Source organism: Mauremys reevesii, linkage group 2 (genome assembly GCF_016161935.1).
Source record: "Mauremys reevesii isolate NIE-2019 linkage group 2, ASM1616193v1, whole genome shotgun sequence".
Classification (NCBI taxonomy): Eukaryota; Metazoa; Chordata; order Testudines; family Geoemydidae; genus Mauremys; species Mauremys reevesii.
In genome coordinates, this window is record NC_052624.1 from 138,290,868 (window position 1) to 138,305,805 (window position 14,938).

Consider the following 14,938-nt stretch of genomic DNA (forward strand, 5'->3'; position numbering starts at 1 on the left):
TGCTTGGAGGGAGATACTTCTCAGATCCTTCAGCATTTTGGGCAATAATAATTAATTTAACTATCATTAAAAAACAACAACAACACAGGAACATTGTCTTAAACTCCTTGCTGTCTCAGTTTTCCAGATTCAGATAACATCATACCAGCAGGTCTATTTTTCTTTTGGTAACACATGCAAAATAAACATGACATAGGAGATCCCTTGCATCACAAATAGACCATTGAAGCCCCTGGACACAGAGGAATGTAAGCCTAGTTAGCTTCATTCACTGACCCCTAAGGATGCACAGTGACCCAAACTACTGCATAGGTTAAAATGTACTGCCGCAATTCTTTTTATTGAGAAAGCCTATGCCTCATCTGCTTCACTGCATAGAGAATATTCCATACCATTCCATTTAGATGAACAAGGTCCCTGTGGAAAGGTTAAAAAAGAAAAGAAAAGACACAGACAATGGAAGCAACAGCTTCTACACCACTCAATAACAGTGCGGGTCTTGTGATATGGGCTGCATGCATATCTGTGCAGGCAGCCAGTTACCCCCTATCTCCATTAGTTTGTTATCGAGGAATAGATTGGGGGAGGGCACAATAAAACGACATACCTGCACTGCAGCCTGATGTTTCAATAAGATTGAATGTAATACTAATAGGGGACCACCAAAGGGCCATTTGTGTGGATAATTCCATTGTATCCCTTCTGTAAAGGAATGGATTGTTGGTGTTTATTACAGCAGTAACGACCCCCATTGGTTATCTCAGTTTGGGATCCCAAGCCTAGTGCAGAGTTAGAAGTGCAATGTCACAACTGCCTGCATAAGCTCTCCAGTGAACTATCTTCACAAACAGGCACCACCATAGACTTACTGTTTTTCTGGTATGTTTAAACATATTGCAATAAAAATGTCATTGCTTCATTTATTTTAGGTATTGTTATGGATATGGTATCACAGACTTTATTGAGCAATTAAAAAATATACACAAAGGACAATTGTTTCTTTTTTTTTCTGTATTTTTCAAAATTTGATTTTCTTCCAGTTGAAGAACCCAGTTTCAAATATGAAAAGGGCACTTGTTTCTACAGTAACTGTGTACAACTTGCTCAGTTCTAAGTACTGTATTTGTTTCTTGTTACCACTGTTGTGGTTCTCTCTCCAGTTTGGGAACTAAAACACTTCTTGTTCCAGGAATGGTAACTAAGTTGTTCTTTCTGATTCTATTTCTCCATAGAGTTCAGCTAACTTCTTAAACTCTGGTCCCCAGTCACCAAGGTAATTATAATCCTGGTCAGAGTGTGTAGTGACTGAATCCAGAGAGCTGATAGATCCGGCTTCTGATCTATGACCCTCATACGCATATGTTTGTATGGAGTCATAGGGAGGCACACTGGGATCGAGATCTGCTTCTGCCAATCTTTGTTTAATAAATTCATGAACATCTATACTGTTCAGGCTTGAAGAAGGCTGGTGCCTAGGTGCGTGCTTCACGTCAGGACGCACATCCCTCCGATACTTCAGCTCCTCGGCAGCTGATGGGTTCCGCAGGGCTGTGATGTCAAACGCTTCAGTGTCCTCCTCTCCACCACCCTCGTCATCATACGTGACAACGTTTTCCCGAACATCCTCCTCGGAAATGATCAGGGGCTCCTTTTTGCTGCGTCTTAATGTAATGAAAAGGACCACAATCGCTAAAGAGAAAATTGCAAATATTAGGTTAGGTTTACAGACATTATATATGAAATAAGTAGCATATCTCTTACATGGGTCACACAAATACAATATACCAAATAAAAACAGATCAGACACTTGTGGACTGCTATTTGGATTCTTGCTATATTATGTTGGGCTTCAATGGAGTTATGATTAACTCAGCTGTATGTTTGTATACACCATGTCCTACATTTTCAAACCTGGATGCCTAAAATTTGGCATCAAGAACAGATTTGCAGCCGAAATGGAGCTGGTGTCTAATTGAACTGTGCCAATTTACAACTGCTGAGAATTCAGCCACTAAAACCCACTATAGGCAATCAAATAAGGGCATCTTGATTTTCAGAGGTGCAGAACACCTGCAGCTTGCGCTGATTTCACTAGAAATTGTGGCTACTCAGGCCTGGTAAACGTAAGGGCACTTTTGTTAATACCCAGCTTTAGTTACAACCCTACTCCACCCTATGCCCCTCAACAGCTCCACGACTCAAGACATACGTTTCAAATTTCCACTTCCCATTATGGACCCTTGTAACATTCAGATTGCCTGAACCTGCATTGTGTGTTCCGGTGTGTTATAAAACTGGGCACATATAATGTAAAACATTGGAAGAATATGTAATACCCATAAACTAGAGGTTTTATGAGTACAGCTAAGGTTTACCTCCCATGGACAGCCCATTGATGGAAGAACAGGCTCCATTGTCAATAAGGCCCTGAGTCTGCAAGTTGTCACATGCAGACAGTCTGCTGAAAACATGTGGAGTCCCACTTAAATCAATGAGGCTTCATGTTGGCATAGCAGCCTGCCAGACTATAACAAGCAGTGCCTATTATGACTAAGAGGGAAATTTCCAATGACACAAAGGGCGGTTGGGTGTCCAACCCCTATTAATAATCAACGAGATTTGGGTGCCTAATTTCTGCTTTGAAAATCTTCACCTAATATACAAAAGATGAGATTTTTCAACACCGCATAAGGGATCTGGATGTGCAGCTGTAGCAGTACCTACTAAAAACAATAATCAATTAGCTATCAAATTAAAATCTTCAAGGTTTTGGTTTTTTCCTTTTGGAAAAAACAACAACAAAACACTCTTGCATTTGCACATCCATGTATTTGCACATATTGTGACTGTAATGTTGATAACATAACTCAAGTGCATTTCTGTACATTTTGAAGTTATACTCTACAACCCAGGAAATGGCTGATATAAGCTGTGGCGAAAGGAATCGGTAGAAAGAGCACAGGCTTTCAAGATAAATTCATTGATTTAAGAAATGTATGTGGGTCACAAGACAAATCCCATTTTTTCAAACATTCTCTGTTAGAATGCATAAAAACACATGGATAGTACACTGATGTTTATGTACAGCAAGTTGTATCTCTGCCAAATGAGAATATTAAGTAATGGAAAATTAAAACTGGTCTGGGCAAATAGAGAAAATTCATATCCAAGGACATTTATCTAATGGAATCATTTTATCGTTTAATATGTCCCCTGCCCCTCTTGATTATGTTGTGCATTGATATCAGCTCATCCCACAGAGGTAATTAGAAAGTGGCTTTTGTACGGTATTAATAGTGCTTCTTACAGAGTAATGCAATTCAAAAATCTTTTCCTTGTCTCTCTTCTTTTAATTTTTCCAGCTGGTCTAGAGATGATCCTTGAGTCAATGGCTTTCTGAAATCTTTCCAAATTACCTGGGAAGCTCTGCAATGCTAATTACTCTGACCTCTGGAAAATGTTTTCTACGGGATGACAGTTTTTCATCAGTAGGCTTTAAAGGCATTTTTCCTATTAATTTTAGCAAACCAATATATAAAAACCACAGCTTTATATGTCTAATTACCTCTTTTCACAACTAATCCCTGGTTCAGAAACACATTGTATTAAAAGCAGCTACTGCCACATTCTGAAGGCTAATGAAAGGATATCAGTATTTAACTAAGAGAGTAGCTTACCCAGAAGAATGATGACACAGAGCAGAATTGCAATTAAGGCTCCTGTGCTCAAACCAGCTGAGGAAAGGAAAGCTTCAGCATGGCAGGTCCGAACGCGCCCATCTCTCTCACATGCACAGACTCTGATTGTAAGGGTGCTGCTGCTGCTGAGAGAAGGGATTCCACTATCAGAAATCAAAATCGGGAGGTAGTAGACATCTTGAGTTGTTCGACTGAATCTCCTTCGTCTGGTCAGGATACTGGCTGTGTTATCTATAACCACAAAAAGCAGGACACCATGGCTTAATGAAGAATAATTATGATTATTTATTGTTTCTGTCATGCCCAAGGATGTGAGAGACACATTCCTTCCTTAGAGGTTTTTAAGGTCAGGCTTGACAAATCCCTGGCTGGGATGATATAGTTAGGGATTAGGTCCTGCTTTGAGCAGGAGGTTGGACTAGATGACCTCCTGAGGTCCCTTCCAACCCTGATATTAAATTCTATGATTCTATACCTCAACAGACAGTCTCTGCCTCAGAGGGCTTACATTCTACAATTTAAACACGGCAGGACAAAGGTGTGTGGCAGAGGAAAACAATAGGAGGGAGTGGGGTGGGATTAGGCAGGGTTACATAAATAGCATGTGGCAGCTTTGCTAGTTCACATATGCTTCTTGGTGACTTGGGCCTCATTCTCACTTAAGGATGCTTTGTACCATCTGGGTAGTGTAAAGGGACCTGAAAGGGGGTGTAAGTGTAACTTATGTCCACTTAAAGTCCCATTTTCCACTACCTCAGTTGTGTAAAAGGTCTTTAGAATAAATGAGAATAAAGCCCTTCAGTTTAACTGACTGTGTTTCTTATAGGCTTCACAGCAGAAGTGAGTTATCAGGAGAGATCTGAGCGAGGAGAAGATGGTGGCCAGAAAGCACCAGCTGTGGGAAGTTCAAGGTGGAGGTGAGAGTTGACGGTGTGCGCTAGGGTAGCAGGCATGGGAAGTTAGAAGGAAACACTAAGCTAAACTTGAGGGAACGAGCAAATGGATTCGAGTCATAGCAGAACAGAAGAGGGGAGAGAGGAAGTTCATGTTGAATTTCATTATTTAGAAGTTACTCAGGTCCAGCTGGCATGCACTGCAGTTAATAACAATAGTGATTATTTTAATTTTACATTTATGTGATAGTAGCACCCAGAGACCCTCATTAGGATCAGGACCCCATTGTGCTAGGTGTTGTGCAAACACATAAGAAAACACTGTTCCTATTCCAAACAGCATGCAATCTAAGAAGTCAAGTGGAAGAGGGAGATGATACATTTTTATATACATATATACATCTACAGAAGTATTTTTAGTAATTATGAATAAGAGTCAATTATCCCCATCAATGTTACCAAATCCATCCTTAACTGGTTGATTTCTTAACGACATTGTGAGCAGAGATGAATCCTGAGGAGCAATATGAAAGAGGAGGACAGTGGCCATAAAGATCAGTTCAGGGAGTGTTGTGATGTTTTCAAGAGAAACTTGTAAGTGAGCTGATGAGTCTGGTATCACTGGTAGAGCCAAGGAGATGGGTCATCATGTATGTGTGATGCAATTAGGTGGATACATATGATCGTGCAGATGTATCTCTGTAAGAGTGGAGTGATTAAGGGCATGGAGGAGAAAACAGTGGGATGATTTTGTAATATTACTGGGAGTCACCAGATGATACTTTTACATAAATATCCTCACAAGCTTTGTTTAACCAACTCTACAGGCAGGAAGATCTTGCACACATGTGTGTTGGGGCAGTTCTTTTTGGAAGTGGCTTTCACATCACTATTAAAGTCTGTTCACTGCCTGACTCTTTGTGATTGGAATATTTTTGTTTAGGTGTTGAGCTCCTGTATACAGGACATACTGAAGCAAACAATCATTATATGGTTTCCAAAGCCCAATGAGTGCTGAAGAATGCTAAGAAAGAACAACTGACCGAGATTATGGCGTGTGCTGAAGTCCATCCAACTGGGATGAACTGAGGAAAGTATAAATTTTCCTGAGGAGTGGAGGAAATTGAAGCAGGAAAGCACATACACATTGCCAAGAGTCCTGTTAAAGAGCCTGTTGGCTTAGTGATGCTTCAAGACTCTGCTAACAATGCTTTGGGAAAGGGGCACACCACGAGAACTAGGTAGATGTCACTGAAAAATGGATACAGGTGCAGGAATATAGATAGAATGGCATGTTCCAGCCCACATGGCTAGTTGTTTTCCATGGTGGGGAGGGGACTGGTTTCCATGGTGGGGAGGATTCACAGGTTTTACAGGCCTCTGTCAATTTAATTTAAAAAGAATTGGAAGATTCATAAGGCTTATTTGACAAGAGGTTGGAAGAGCTTGTTCTCTGATACATGTATGACATTTTACATTTAATAAAATGTTTTTCACAAACAATCTCAGTTCTTTTATTCTAGCATATGGATGGGGTGACGGGCTATCCTGATGCTGCATTGGCTACAAAAGACCATAATATTGACCTTACCACTCATTAAACAGTGGGGGCTGTTGTCTGGCTTGTTGGAAAAGAAGTGTGCCCCCTTTAAGGACTAGAAAGCAAAGGAGTGACTTTGGACAGCAGCAGCAGACCAGGGCAGCATGGAGTTTCTGACCCGTCATCCAGAGGTGACCATAAGAGAGGGGGGACTGTATAGATCCATGCTGGTGCAGAAAAAGCCCCCTTTTACCTAGACCAGTGGAACAGCACCCATCCTACCACCCATGAAAGTGGTAAAATACCAGGTTTGGTCAGGTTCTGCTGTGGGCATTGCACTAGTTGCTCCTTTCTCGGGGCGGGGAGGAGGTGTGGGGGAGGGGGAAGGATTTTTTCCCTTGCCAACAGATTGGTGAAAGCAGTGGGTTTTTTTTTTCTTTCTTCAAAGCAGGTTCATTAGTGCTTAGTTGGGTGAACATAAGAAAGGAATTAGGGTATGATGTATGTAATTATGTAAATGTGGTGTGGCTGTCCAGTGTAAGTATGCCATAGGGAAGGGACACAATGATCGGACAAAATGGATTGGTAAAGGATGTAAAGAAGGTATGCTTTAAAGGAGCAGAAACAGAGATATGGACTGAGTTCCTATTGACTTCAGTTCCCAAAATTGCCATTGACTTCAGTGGGGACAGGACTTCACACATTGTCATTGTTGATTTAATAACTCAGCCCGTATCTGGGATAATTCAAGTTAACTTGTTCTGACTTTGACACCAAGAACAAGATCCTTAGTAATTTTCATACCCAAAATTACAAAGTTATAAAATAATGTTTTACTTAATATGTCAAAATTTCCATTGATTTCAATGAGGCCAGGATTTCACCCCATGTGTTTTGTAGTGTAAATCTGCAAACCACTCCAGAGCTAGATTTGCAATATGTGAAGGAGGATCATCATAGAGAAGAGCCAACAAATTAGATATTTTAAGAACTTATATCTTCCAGAATGCAATATCAGGCCTTAAAAATCCAGCTGAATTGCATTCTATCAACCAGAATTTTCTTCTGATGAAACAGCATAACCAAAATGTAGGCAAGTATTTTAATTTGCAACATGACTTTTAAAAAAGTGCCAAATCCTGACTGGCACTGGGCTCCTGGAATTGCAATGAAGTCAATGGGAGTTGCAGGTACTCAGCACCTCTCAGGATGTAGTGTTATATACACAAAGACAAAACAATTTTAGAATAGAGTGGTCAATCCTAGGGAGAGTTTGATTTCAAGTTGTAAAAAAAATGGGTTGAGAAAACAACACCACAAAGTTATCTAGACAATATAATAAAGTAAAAATATCAAGAATACATTTAAGGACTAAAGCTTGTAGTGCAATTCCATTTTGGTGACAAGTAACACCATATCCATCAACTGAGCATCAACAGTTGCATCAGTCATGACGCTCATCCCAATACAAGTTATCCTCAGATCTTCTACAGCTAATCAAAAATGTAGTAGCAAGTGATATTAAGAATAGCAATGATGGCCCTTTACTTCTATTTGTGATTTGTTATTATTCTGTTGTGATGGTGTCTACAGGCCCCAACATATTAACTCAGTTACTCTGTGTAAATTTAGACAGAATAAGAAGTTCCTACAGTATTTGCTCATGTAAATCTGCCTGGGATGACATCCAAAAGAGTCCCAGTCTTTAAATCTGGGCAGGAAAGCATAACCTCCTCCTTTTTTCCCCTGACATAAATCTAACCTAGAGTGAGCAATCCGATGCATGCAGCTAAAGCAGCAGTGACAAAAATGCAGTCTGTTAAGGAAAAAAAATCAGAGACCTAATACAAGAGCAAAAAGTGAGCCATCCTGAGCAGAAAGGGTTTAAAGTCACACACACAAAAAAAAAACATGACTAGCAGCCTAGCAATGATGAAAGAATTTAAGCATGGAAGCTTATTGGCAAAACTGTGAAGGGAAGAACATTGAAACATGAGGTCTGATATGAAATAAAGCAGCAGATAATTGCAGACGGGAAAATCTATTGTGAAGATGAAAATCCAAACTGAAAAAGCACAAAGATGTCAAAAGAAAAAAAAACAGGCAAGGTTGAGAGAAGATGAAATAAAAAAGTCATGGACGAAGTTGGCAGATGTAACGCTAGAGTGAAGAAATCTTGAAAGAATGAAGTTTAACCCACACCCCTCCAAATGAGAAGCTGACATTTTTATACTGTATAAAATACATTCATAAACACCAAAGAATGGAAGAATGGAATGCAACAACATTTTTAACAGTTTTTCATTTTAAAGTATTTTAAAAAAAGATAGCAACCATCAAGAGGCATGGTTTTAACACAAAAGCAGTTAGAGGCAAGGCCTCTAATTTAGAAATGCCCTTGATCGTTATCATTTGGGTACTTTATATCTTTCTAAAAGTACCTATGGTATGGAATAACTAGATAAAACCCTAGCTGGAATGTGTCTAAGATCTCTATAATAGTAAGCAAAATTAGAGCCATGTGTACAAAAAATAAATATTGTTTTCTCCCAGTGGAGGTTTACAGGTATAAATACAAGCAAAGGAGGTTGTAGGTATGTGTTGTGGTGATGGAATAGAGGGTCCGGGGGTATCAGTATGTTCATATATTCTAATGTTCATTATTACTATGGGGGAAACCTTGATAAAGGTAATACCTAGCTGTTATATAGTGCTTTTCCACAGTGGATCTCAAAGTGCTTTACAAAGGAGGTCAGTATCATTACCCCATGTGGGGAAACTGAGCACAAGAAGGTGAAGTGACTTGCCCAAGCTCACCCAGCAGGTGAGTGATAGTAGCAGAGCTGGTGTCCAACATCTCGGTCTAGTGACTAAATATAAATAAAGTGAATAAATGTATAAAAGTTCAGCCAAACATTTACTCCATGACTTTGCGTCCTATGCTTTTTATATTTACATTTGGTGACTTTTCTGAGGGAAGAAGAGAAGATGGAGACGGCATTGGGAGGGAAATTATGGACTGTGTAACTTATAAGTGGGAAAACTTAACATCAAACAACAAATCCCACAAATGTAGAAGGCTAAAGACAGTGGGGTACAAAGAAAGATGCTAGTGATCCCTTTAAGGGTTATGAGGGAAATAACAGAGAGAATTTCTTCTGATAAAGGAAAAGAGACAGAGGCAGATAAGTAAGAAGGCAGATATATAGGAACAGAAGCAGTTACAGGTTGGTTCACGACAGCCAGAAGTGAGCCAGCCTTTGTAAATAGGCTAGATGGTTCATGTTCAATGACCTATCTATACTTGTTCCATAACAAAATATACTCTGTACATTCCAGTAAGGCCCTTGAATCCTTTACAAAGCAGCAGCCTTCCTTCCTGAAAAGATCTAAAGTCAGAAGTTGGGTCCCAAGGCTTGCTGGGGTAAGAGGGTTGGCTGCTAAGGGGCTAACTTAGAGAGGAAGGGAGATTTTTCAGGTTCACAGCTGTGCAAATAACCGTAGTTCATAATAACTGAACTTTTACACATATGGGCTATGCTTTGCAAATACAAATGGACTTTGCTCGAGTGGGTATGAGGTTCAGTGTGGAATATTCCACACACCTCTAAGCAATCTTTCTTTACACTTTGGAATTGTAGACTATGAATCCAGACTATCCTGCACTCAAGGCCATTATCACATTCTTCTTTTTTTCCCAAAGTGCCTGTTCATTTCTGACTTATTATATTTTGTTCCCTACCTGAGAAAGGCAATGCAGGAATAGGAAAAATATCAAAGAAGCTGAGATCTGGTACTAGTTCTGGTGAAGGTGAAAGCAGGAGCACTTTGTACACTACTAATTTATTTATTATTCACAATTTGAGGACTCTATTGACACATTATACACTACAGGCAGGCACAAGAGAAATGGAAGTAAAAAATAAAATAAAAATCCATTTGTTGCTTAGGCATATTTTAATTTGTTGCTCAGTTCTGCTTATGTCAGCAGCTGAACTTTTAGAAGTTCTCTGAGATATTGTGATAAAATAAAAATAAACAAAATTATCAAAAAGACAATGTTTGCATTGGTAATATTCCTAAAGTGATAGCTGCCAATTTCTTTTTTAAATATATATTTTATATTTTTTCATTAATATTTACAAATACAACAAATATACCAAAATGCTAGATTCAATATAATACATCAAGTAAATAAAGAGAGTTAGAATAAAGGGAGTTAAGGGGAAGATCAACTTTTCAATTTTTTCACGATTAATTTTTTAGCGACCAAAGCTGACATTGGAGCCACACCACTTTGTTACCAGGTAATCTCCAGGTATCAGAAATATACCCAAGAATGAAACTTAAGAGAGAGGGCTCCAACTTATCATCCAATATCAAATTGGTCTTTTGACCTACCTCATACCAGAAATTCTTGATACAGGGGCACTCCCAAAATGTACGCCCCAGTGTACCAAGAGAGTTACATTTCCTACATCAATCAGCATTTATGAGGCTCATTATCATTTGCCTATGTGGGGACCACTATATCCAAAAAAATGTTTTTCGGTGAATAAAAGATATTCAGGTCTACAGTTGCCTTTATTTATTTATTTATTTTTGCTTTTTTTTTTTTAACATTAGATACAATTGTATTCTATTGGGTCACAGATAGTTGTGTATCCAAATCTCTCTTCCAAGCAATGCTCCAATTATTAATCTTTGGCAGAGTTTTTTGGGTCAGAAAATTGAAAAAGGATACTGCTGGCCAAGTAAATCTAGGAAGTTTCCTCCAAAGTAATAAAAGTTCTGGAGTTTCTGGAGCTCCCAATGCATCCAGTCCAAACACATTTATTAGTAAATGCTTTAATGGGAGATGTTTCCATGCTCAGGGGTAGGACAAGCCAAATTGTTGCTGAAAATCTACAAATAGTTTAAATTTTTCATTGCCTATTACAGGGATCGGCAACCTTTGGCATGCAGACCAATCGTGGCTTCGGCCCACGCTGCTTCCCGCAGCCCCCATTGGCCTGGAACGGCAAACTGCGGCCCGTGGGAGCTGTGATTGGCTGAACCTGCAGACACTGCAAGTAAACAAACCGCGCTGGCCCACCAGCGGATTTCTCTGATGCACCGAGTGCCAAAGATTGCTGATCCTTGGCCTATTAGCTGCAAAATAGTCATAATTCCTGTCACCATCCAATCCACCCCAGTCAAGGTTTTGCCACTGATTTAAAAAATAAGATTGCGGTATGGGACCGCTTCTTTATGGAAGAATGCATGGAAGAAGAACTTTATAGCCAAGTTTGACTAAGCTTGCTTCACAGCTATTATTGTGTCAACTCTGGAGTCTTCAAATCCATAATAATTCAATCATACAGTGTCTGAAATGGGGAGAGGATTGACCAATTCTCATACAATCATAGAATCATAGAAGACTGAACACTTTGTGTAGCCATATCTAACAGCCCCAAAGATGCCTGGCTTAACAAAAAGGAGAGCTCGTAATTTTCAACGTTGGGAAAGCCAAACCCTCCCAGAGATAGGGGGACCTGTTCAGAACCAGTTTTGGTTTCTTACCTACACCCTAAAGGAACATTCTGAAAATATTATTGAATTTCTTAAAATAAGTTTGAGGAATAGAACTAGGGAGATCCCTCAGACGATACAAATTCTGGGAAGGACATTCATTTTCAGTATACTAATTTTACCCCACAATCTGAGGGTTAAGGAGTCCCATCTCCCCAAATCGTTAGGTACTTGGGCAATTGTTGGTTCTCTCTATATTTTAGGAATGTCTTGAATATTTTGTATTTGTATAATCAGTATTCCTAAATATTTTATGTAAAACGATTGCCATTAACAGTTCTGATTTAAGAAAAGGCCTTTGTGGACATAGTTGTAAATGTCTAAGATTTCTGATTTACTCCAATTAATTTTACATCCCGAGAGGTCTTCAAACTTTTTAACAGTGGTTAGAAGGTTAGGAATGGTAACTTTGGGCTTAGATACAAATACAAGAGCATCATCCACATAGAGCATAATGTTATACTCTGTTATCCCCCACTCTGATATCATAAATATATTGATTTGCTCAGATAGAAATGGCTACAATTTCTAGAGTTAAATCAAACAGAAGAGGACAAAGGGGGCAGCCCTGCCTCGTTCCTCTCGGTAACAGAAATGGGGTAGAAATAATACCTTTGGTCACTTCCCTAGAAGTCGTGTTAGAGTACAAAAGTTTAATCCAAGCAATAAATTGGTTACCAAATCCAAATTTTGCAAACACATGAAAAAGATAGTCACAGGCTACGTGGTTAAATATCTTTTTTGGCATCAAAATAAACAAGAGCTAAGGGTACCTTAGTATCTCTTGAAGAAGCAATAACATCAATCAGATGACACAAATTATCTGAGCCATGTCTGTTATGAAGGAAGCCTACCTGACTTATGTGTATAACTTGTGAGAGAACTTCGTCCAATCGCATAGCAAGAGCTTTGACTGAAATCTTAGCATCACAATTTATTAAAGAAATTGGCCTGTGATTTCTACATAGACCAAGGTCTTTCCCAGGTTTAGAAATATCTGAAATTACAACATTTCTTAGAGTAGGCAGGAGAGTTTGCTCATTCTTGGCCTTATTGAACATGTTCAATAATCTGAGTGTTAAAGTTATACAGCAGCAAAGAATCCTGTGGCACCTTATAGACTAACAGACGTTTTGCAGCATGAGCTTTCGTGGGTGAATACCCACTTCTTCGGATGCAAGTTATACAGAACTTTTTTGTAAAATTCAGTTGGGAACCCAACGGCACCAGGAATCTTTGCAACCTTCATTTTTTTTATAGCTGGCATTAATTCAGTTATTTCTAGAGGAGCAGCTAAAAGTGAGAGATCCGTGGAAGAGACAATACACTAGAAAAGCCATCTAGGACATCTTTGCTGATTCTGTCTTCAGCTAAATATAGTTTTGAATAAAACTGTTGAAATTCTTCATTAATATCGGACTGTGTTTTATATAATTTATTGCTACTATCATGAATAAGAGCCATTTTATTTCTGTTAGCCTTTTGCTTAAATCTATATGCCAATAGCTTGCTAGCTTTCTTGCCAGGTTCCCAGCAGTTTTGCTTCAAACAGAAGAAAGCAAACTCAGCCTTTTGGGACAGAAATTTGTTCATTTCGTATTTTAGATGAATGAGAGTTCTGAGTTGCTCTGGGAAGGAGGCAGATGCAGTCTACTTCCAAGGCCTTAATTTTCTTTGAAAGGGCATCAATTGTATGTTATCTTAATTTCTTTTTAAAGAAGGCATAAGAGATGATGCGGCCTCTAATGAAGCGTTTTAAAGGCTTCCCAAAGTGTGGCAGCTGATGAATCAGTGGGGCATTTGTATTTAAAAAATTCTAACTCCTGCTGGATACAGTTAGCAAATGATGTATCAAACAGCAGAGATGTGTTTAATCTCCATATTTTAGTTGGGAGGGGGTACATACCATTGGGACCTAAACGACATGGTCAGATACAGTAATAGTACCAGTGCCACAATCAGTGACAGAATTGGTCAAGTTTTGTGAAAGTCAGAAATAGTCCAATCTTACATGTGTTGAATGAGCTGCAGGAAACAAAACAAAACAAAAAACACCCTAAACCTATAGGCACTGTCTGTAGGAATACCCAATCTCCACACATGTTGTCATCTTAAGTCAGCCATGTATGTTTTTTATATGGAAATGGAGAATATTTATCAAGGAATGGATCTAGACTTTTGTTAAAATCTCCAGCTATAATAATACTATGGTGGCCCCATGGCATTTATACTCATAAAACATTTATGAAAAAAATTGGGATCATCCAGGTTTGGCCTGTAGAGATTGCAAAAGATGATTATAAAACTGCCAATTTCAGTCTTAAGGACAGTAAATCCACCCTCATTGTCAGACCCAGTGATCAAAATATTAACATTCAACTTTTTATGTATTAGTATAGCAACACCTTTCGCTTTAAAATTAAAGCAACTAGAAACTGAGAGGCCTACCCAATCTCTCTTTCTGTTTGTAGAAGTGGGGAAGCAGATCTCTTCTGTTTTTGTTTTGTTTTGTTTTTTCCTGTGTTTTTGATTCAGAGAGGAAGATGCAGAACTAAAGGGCGTCTTGGGGGCTTCCATAGTTGGAAGCAATATTTCTCTGGGTTGGATGGTGAGTTTTAGGGGACAATATTTGGAGATTCCCCATTGGCTGCTCAAGCAACCAGCATCCACTTCCGTCACAGTGCCCTCTGGTGTCCAAGCTTTCAATTTCTGAGTCTTAATTTGTTTACGTAGGACTATATTCTTAGGCATTTCCATGTCATTTCTTCACTGATAAACACTGGGAAAAACATTACTTTCTGTTTAGTTTCAAAAGTACTGTCATGGGGCTGGTCTGCCACTCTAGTAGAGATGGCGCAATGCACGGCCACAGTGCAGTTCAGAGTTTCGGCTTAGGGCTCAGTAATTTGTGTCTCAGCTAGCAGGGATTGTGAGTTGCATATGGGGGCAGGGTGCACCCATTCAAATGAAAGGATGAAGAGCCTCTGTGTCACTCTTTAGCATCCCCTCTGGTCAACTCAGGAGCAGAGGGGGATCTAGCTTTTTTCAATTAAGAAATGTTTTGGCCAGAGAGAGGAGTGAAAATAGCAGGGATCTTCACAGCTCTGAGGAGTGTTTAGCTGTATGAGTTCTCTCCCACTCACCATGGAAAAACTCCTGATATCTGCTACATTCTTTCTCTAAACTCTCTGCATGGCTCATAAGTTACCATCCCTTCTGCCCCCCTTTGCACTTGC

General features: G+C 39.2%; 1 protein-coding gene across 9 annotated transcripts in view; it reads right to left on the reverse strand.

Moving 5' to 3' along the window:
* Positions 1-877: 877 nt before the first annotated feature.
* Positions 878-14,938, reverse strand: part of CDH18 (cadherin 18) — a 623,460-nt gene continuing 609,399 nt past the window's right edge. For 8 of the 9 annotated variants that reach the window (XM_039526200.1, XM_039526196.1, XM_039526198.1 and 5 more), the window contains 2 exons: positions 3,678-3,929; positions 1,199-1,689 (listed from right to left, as the gene is read on the reverse strand). In XM_039526200.1, coding sequence (XP_039382134.1) covers positions 1,199-1,689; positions 3,678-3,929 — 743 coding nt within the window. Of the gene's footprint in view, positions 1,690-3,677; positions 3,930-14,938 lie in introns of all 9 variants that reach the window. The other variant, XM_039526199.1, reaches the window with a different exon arrangement.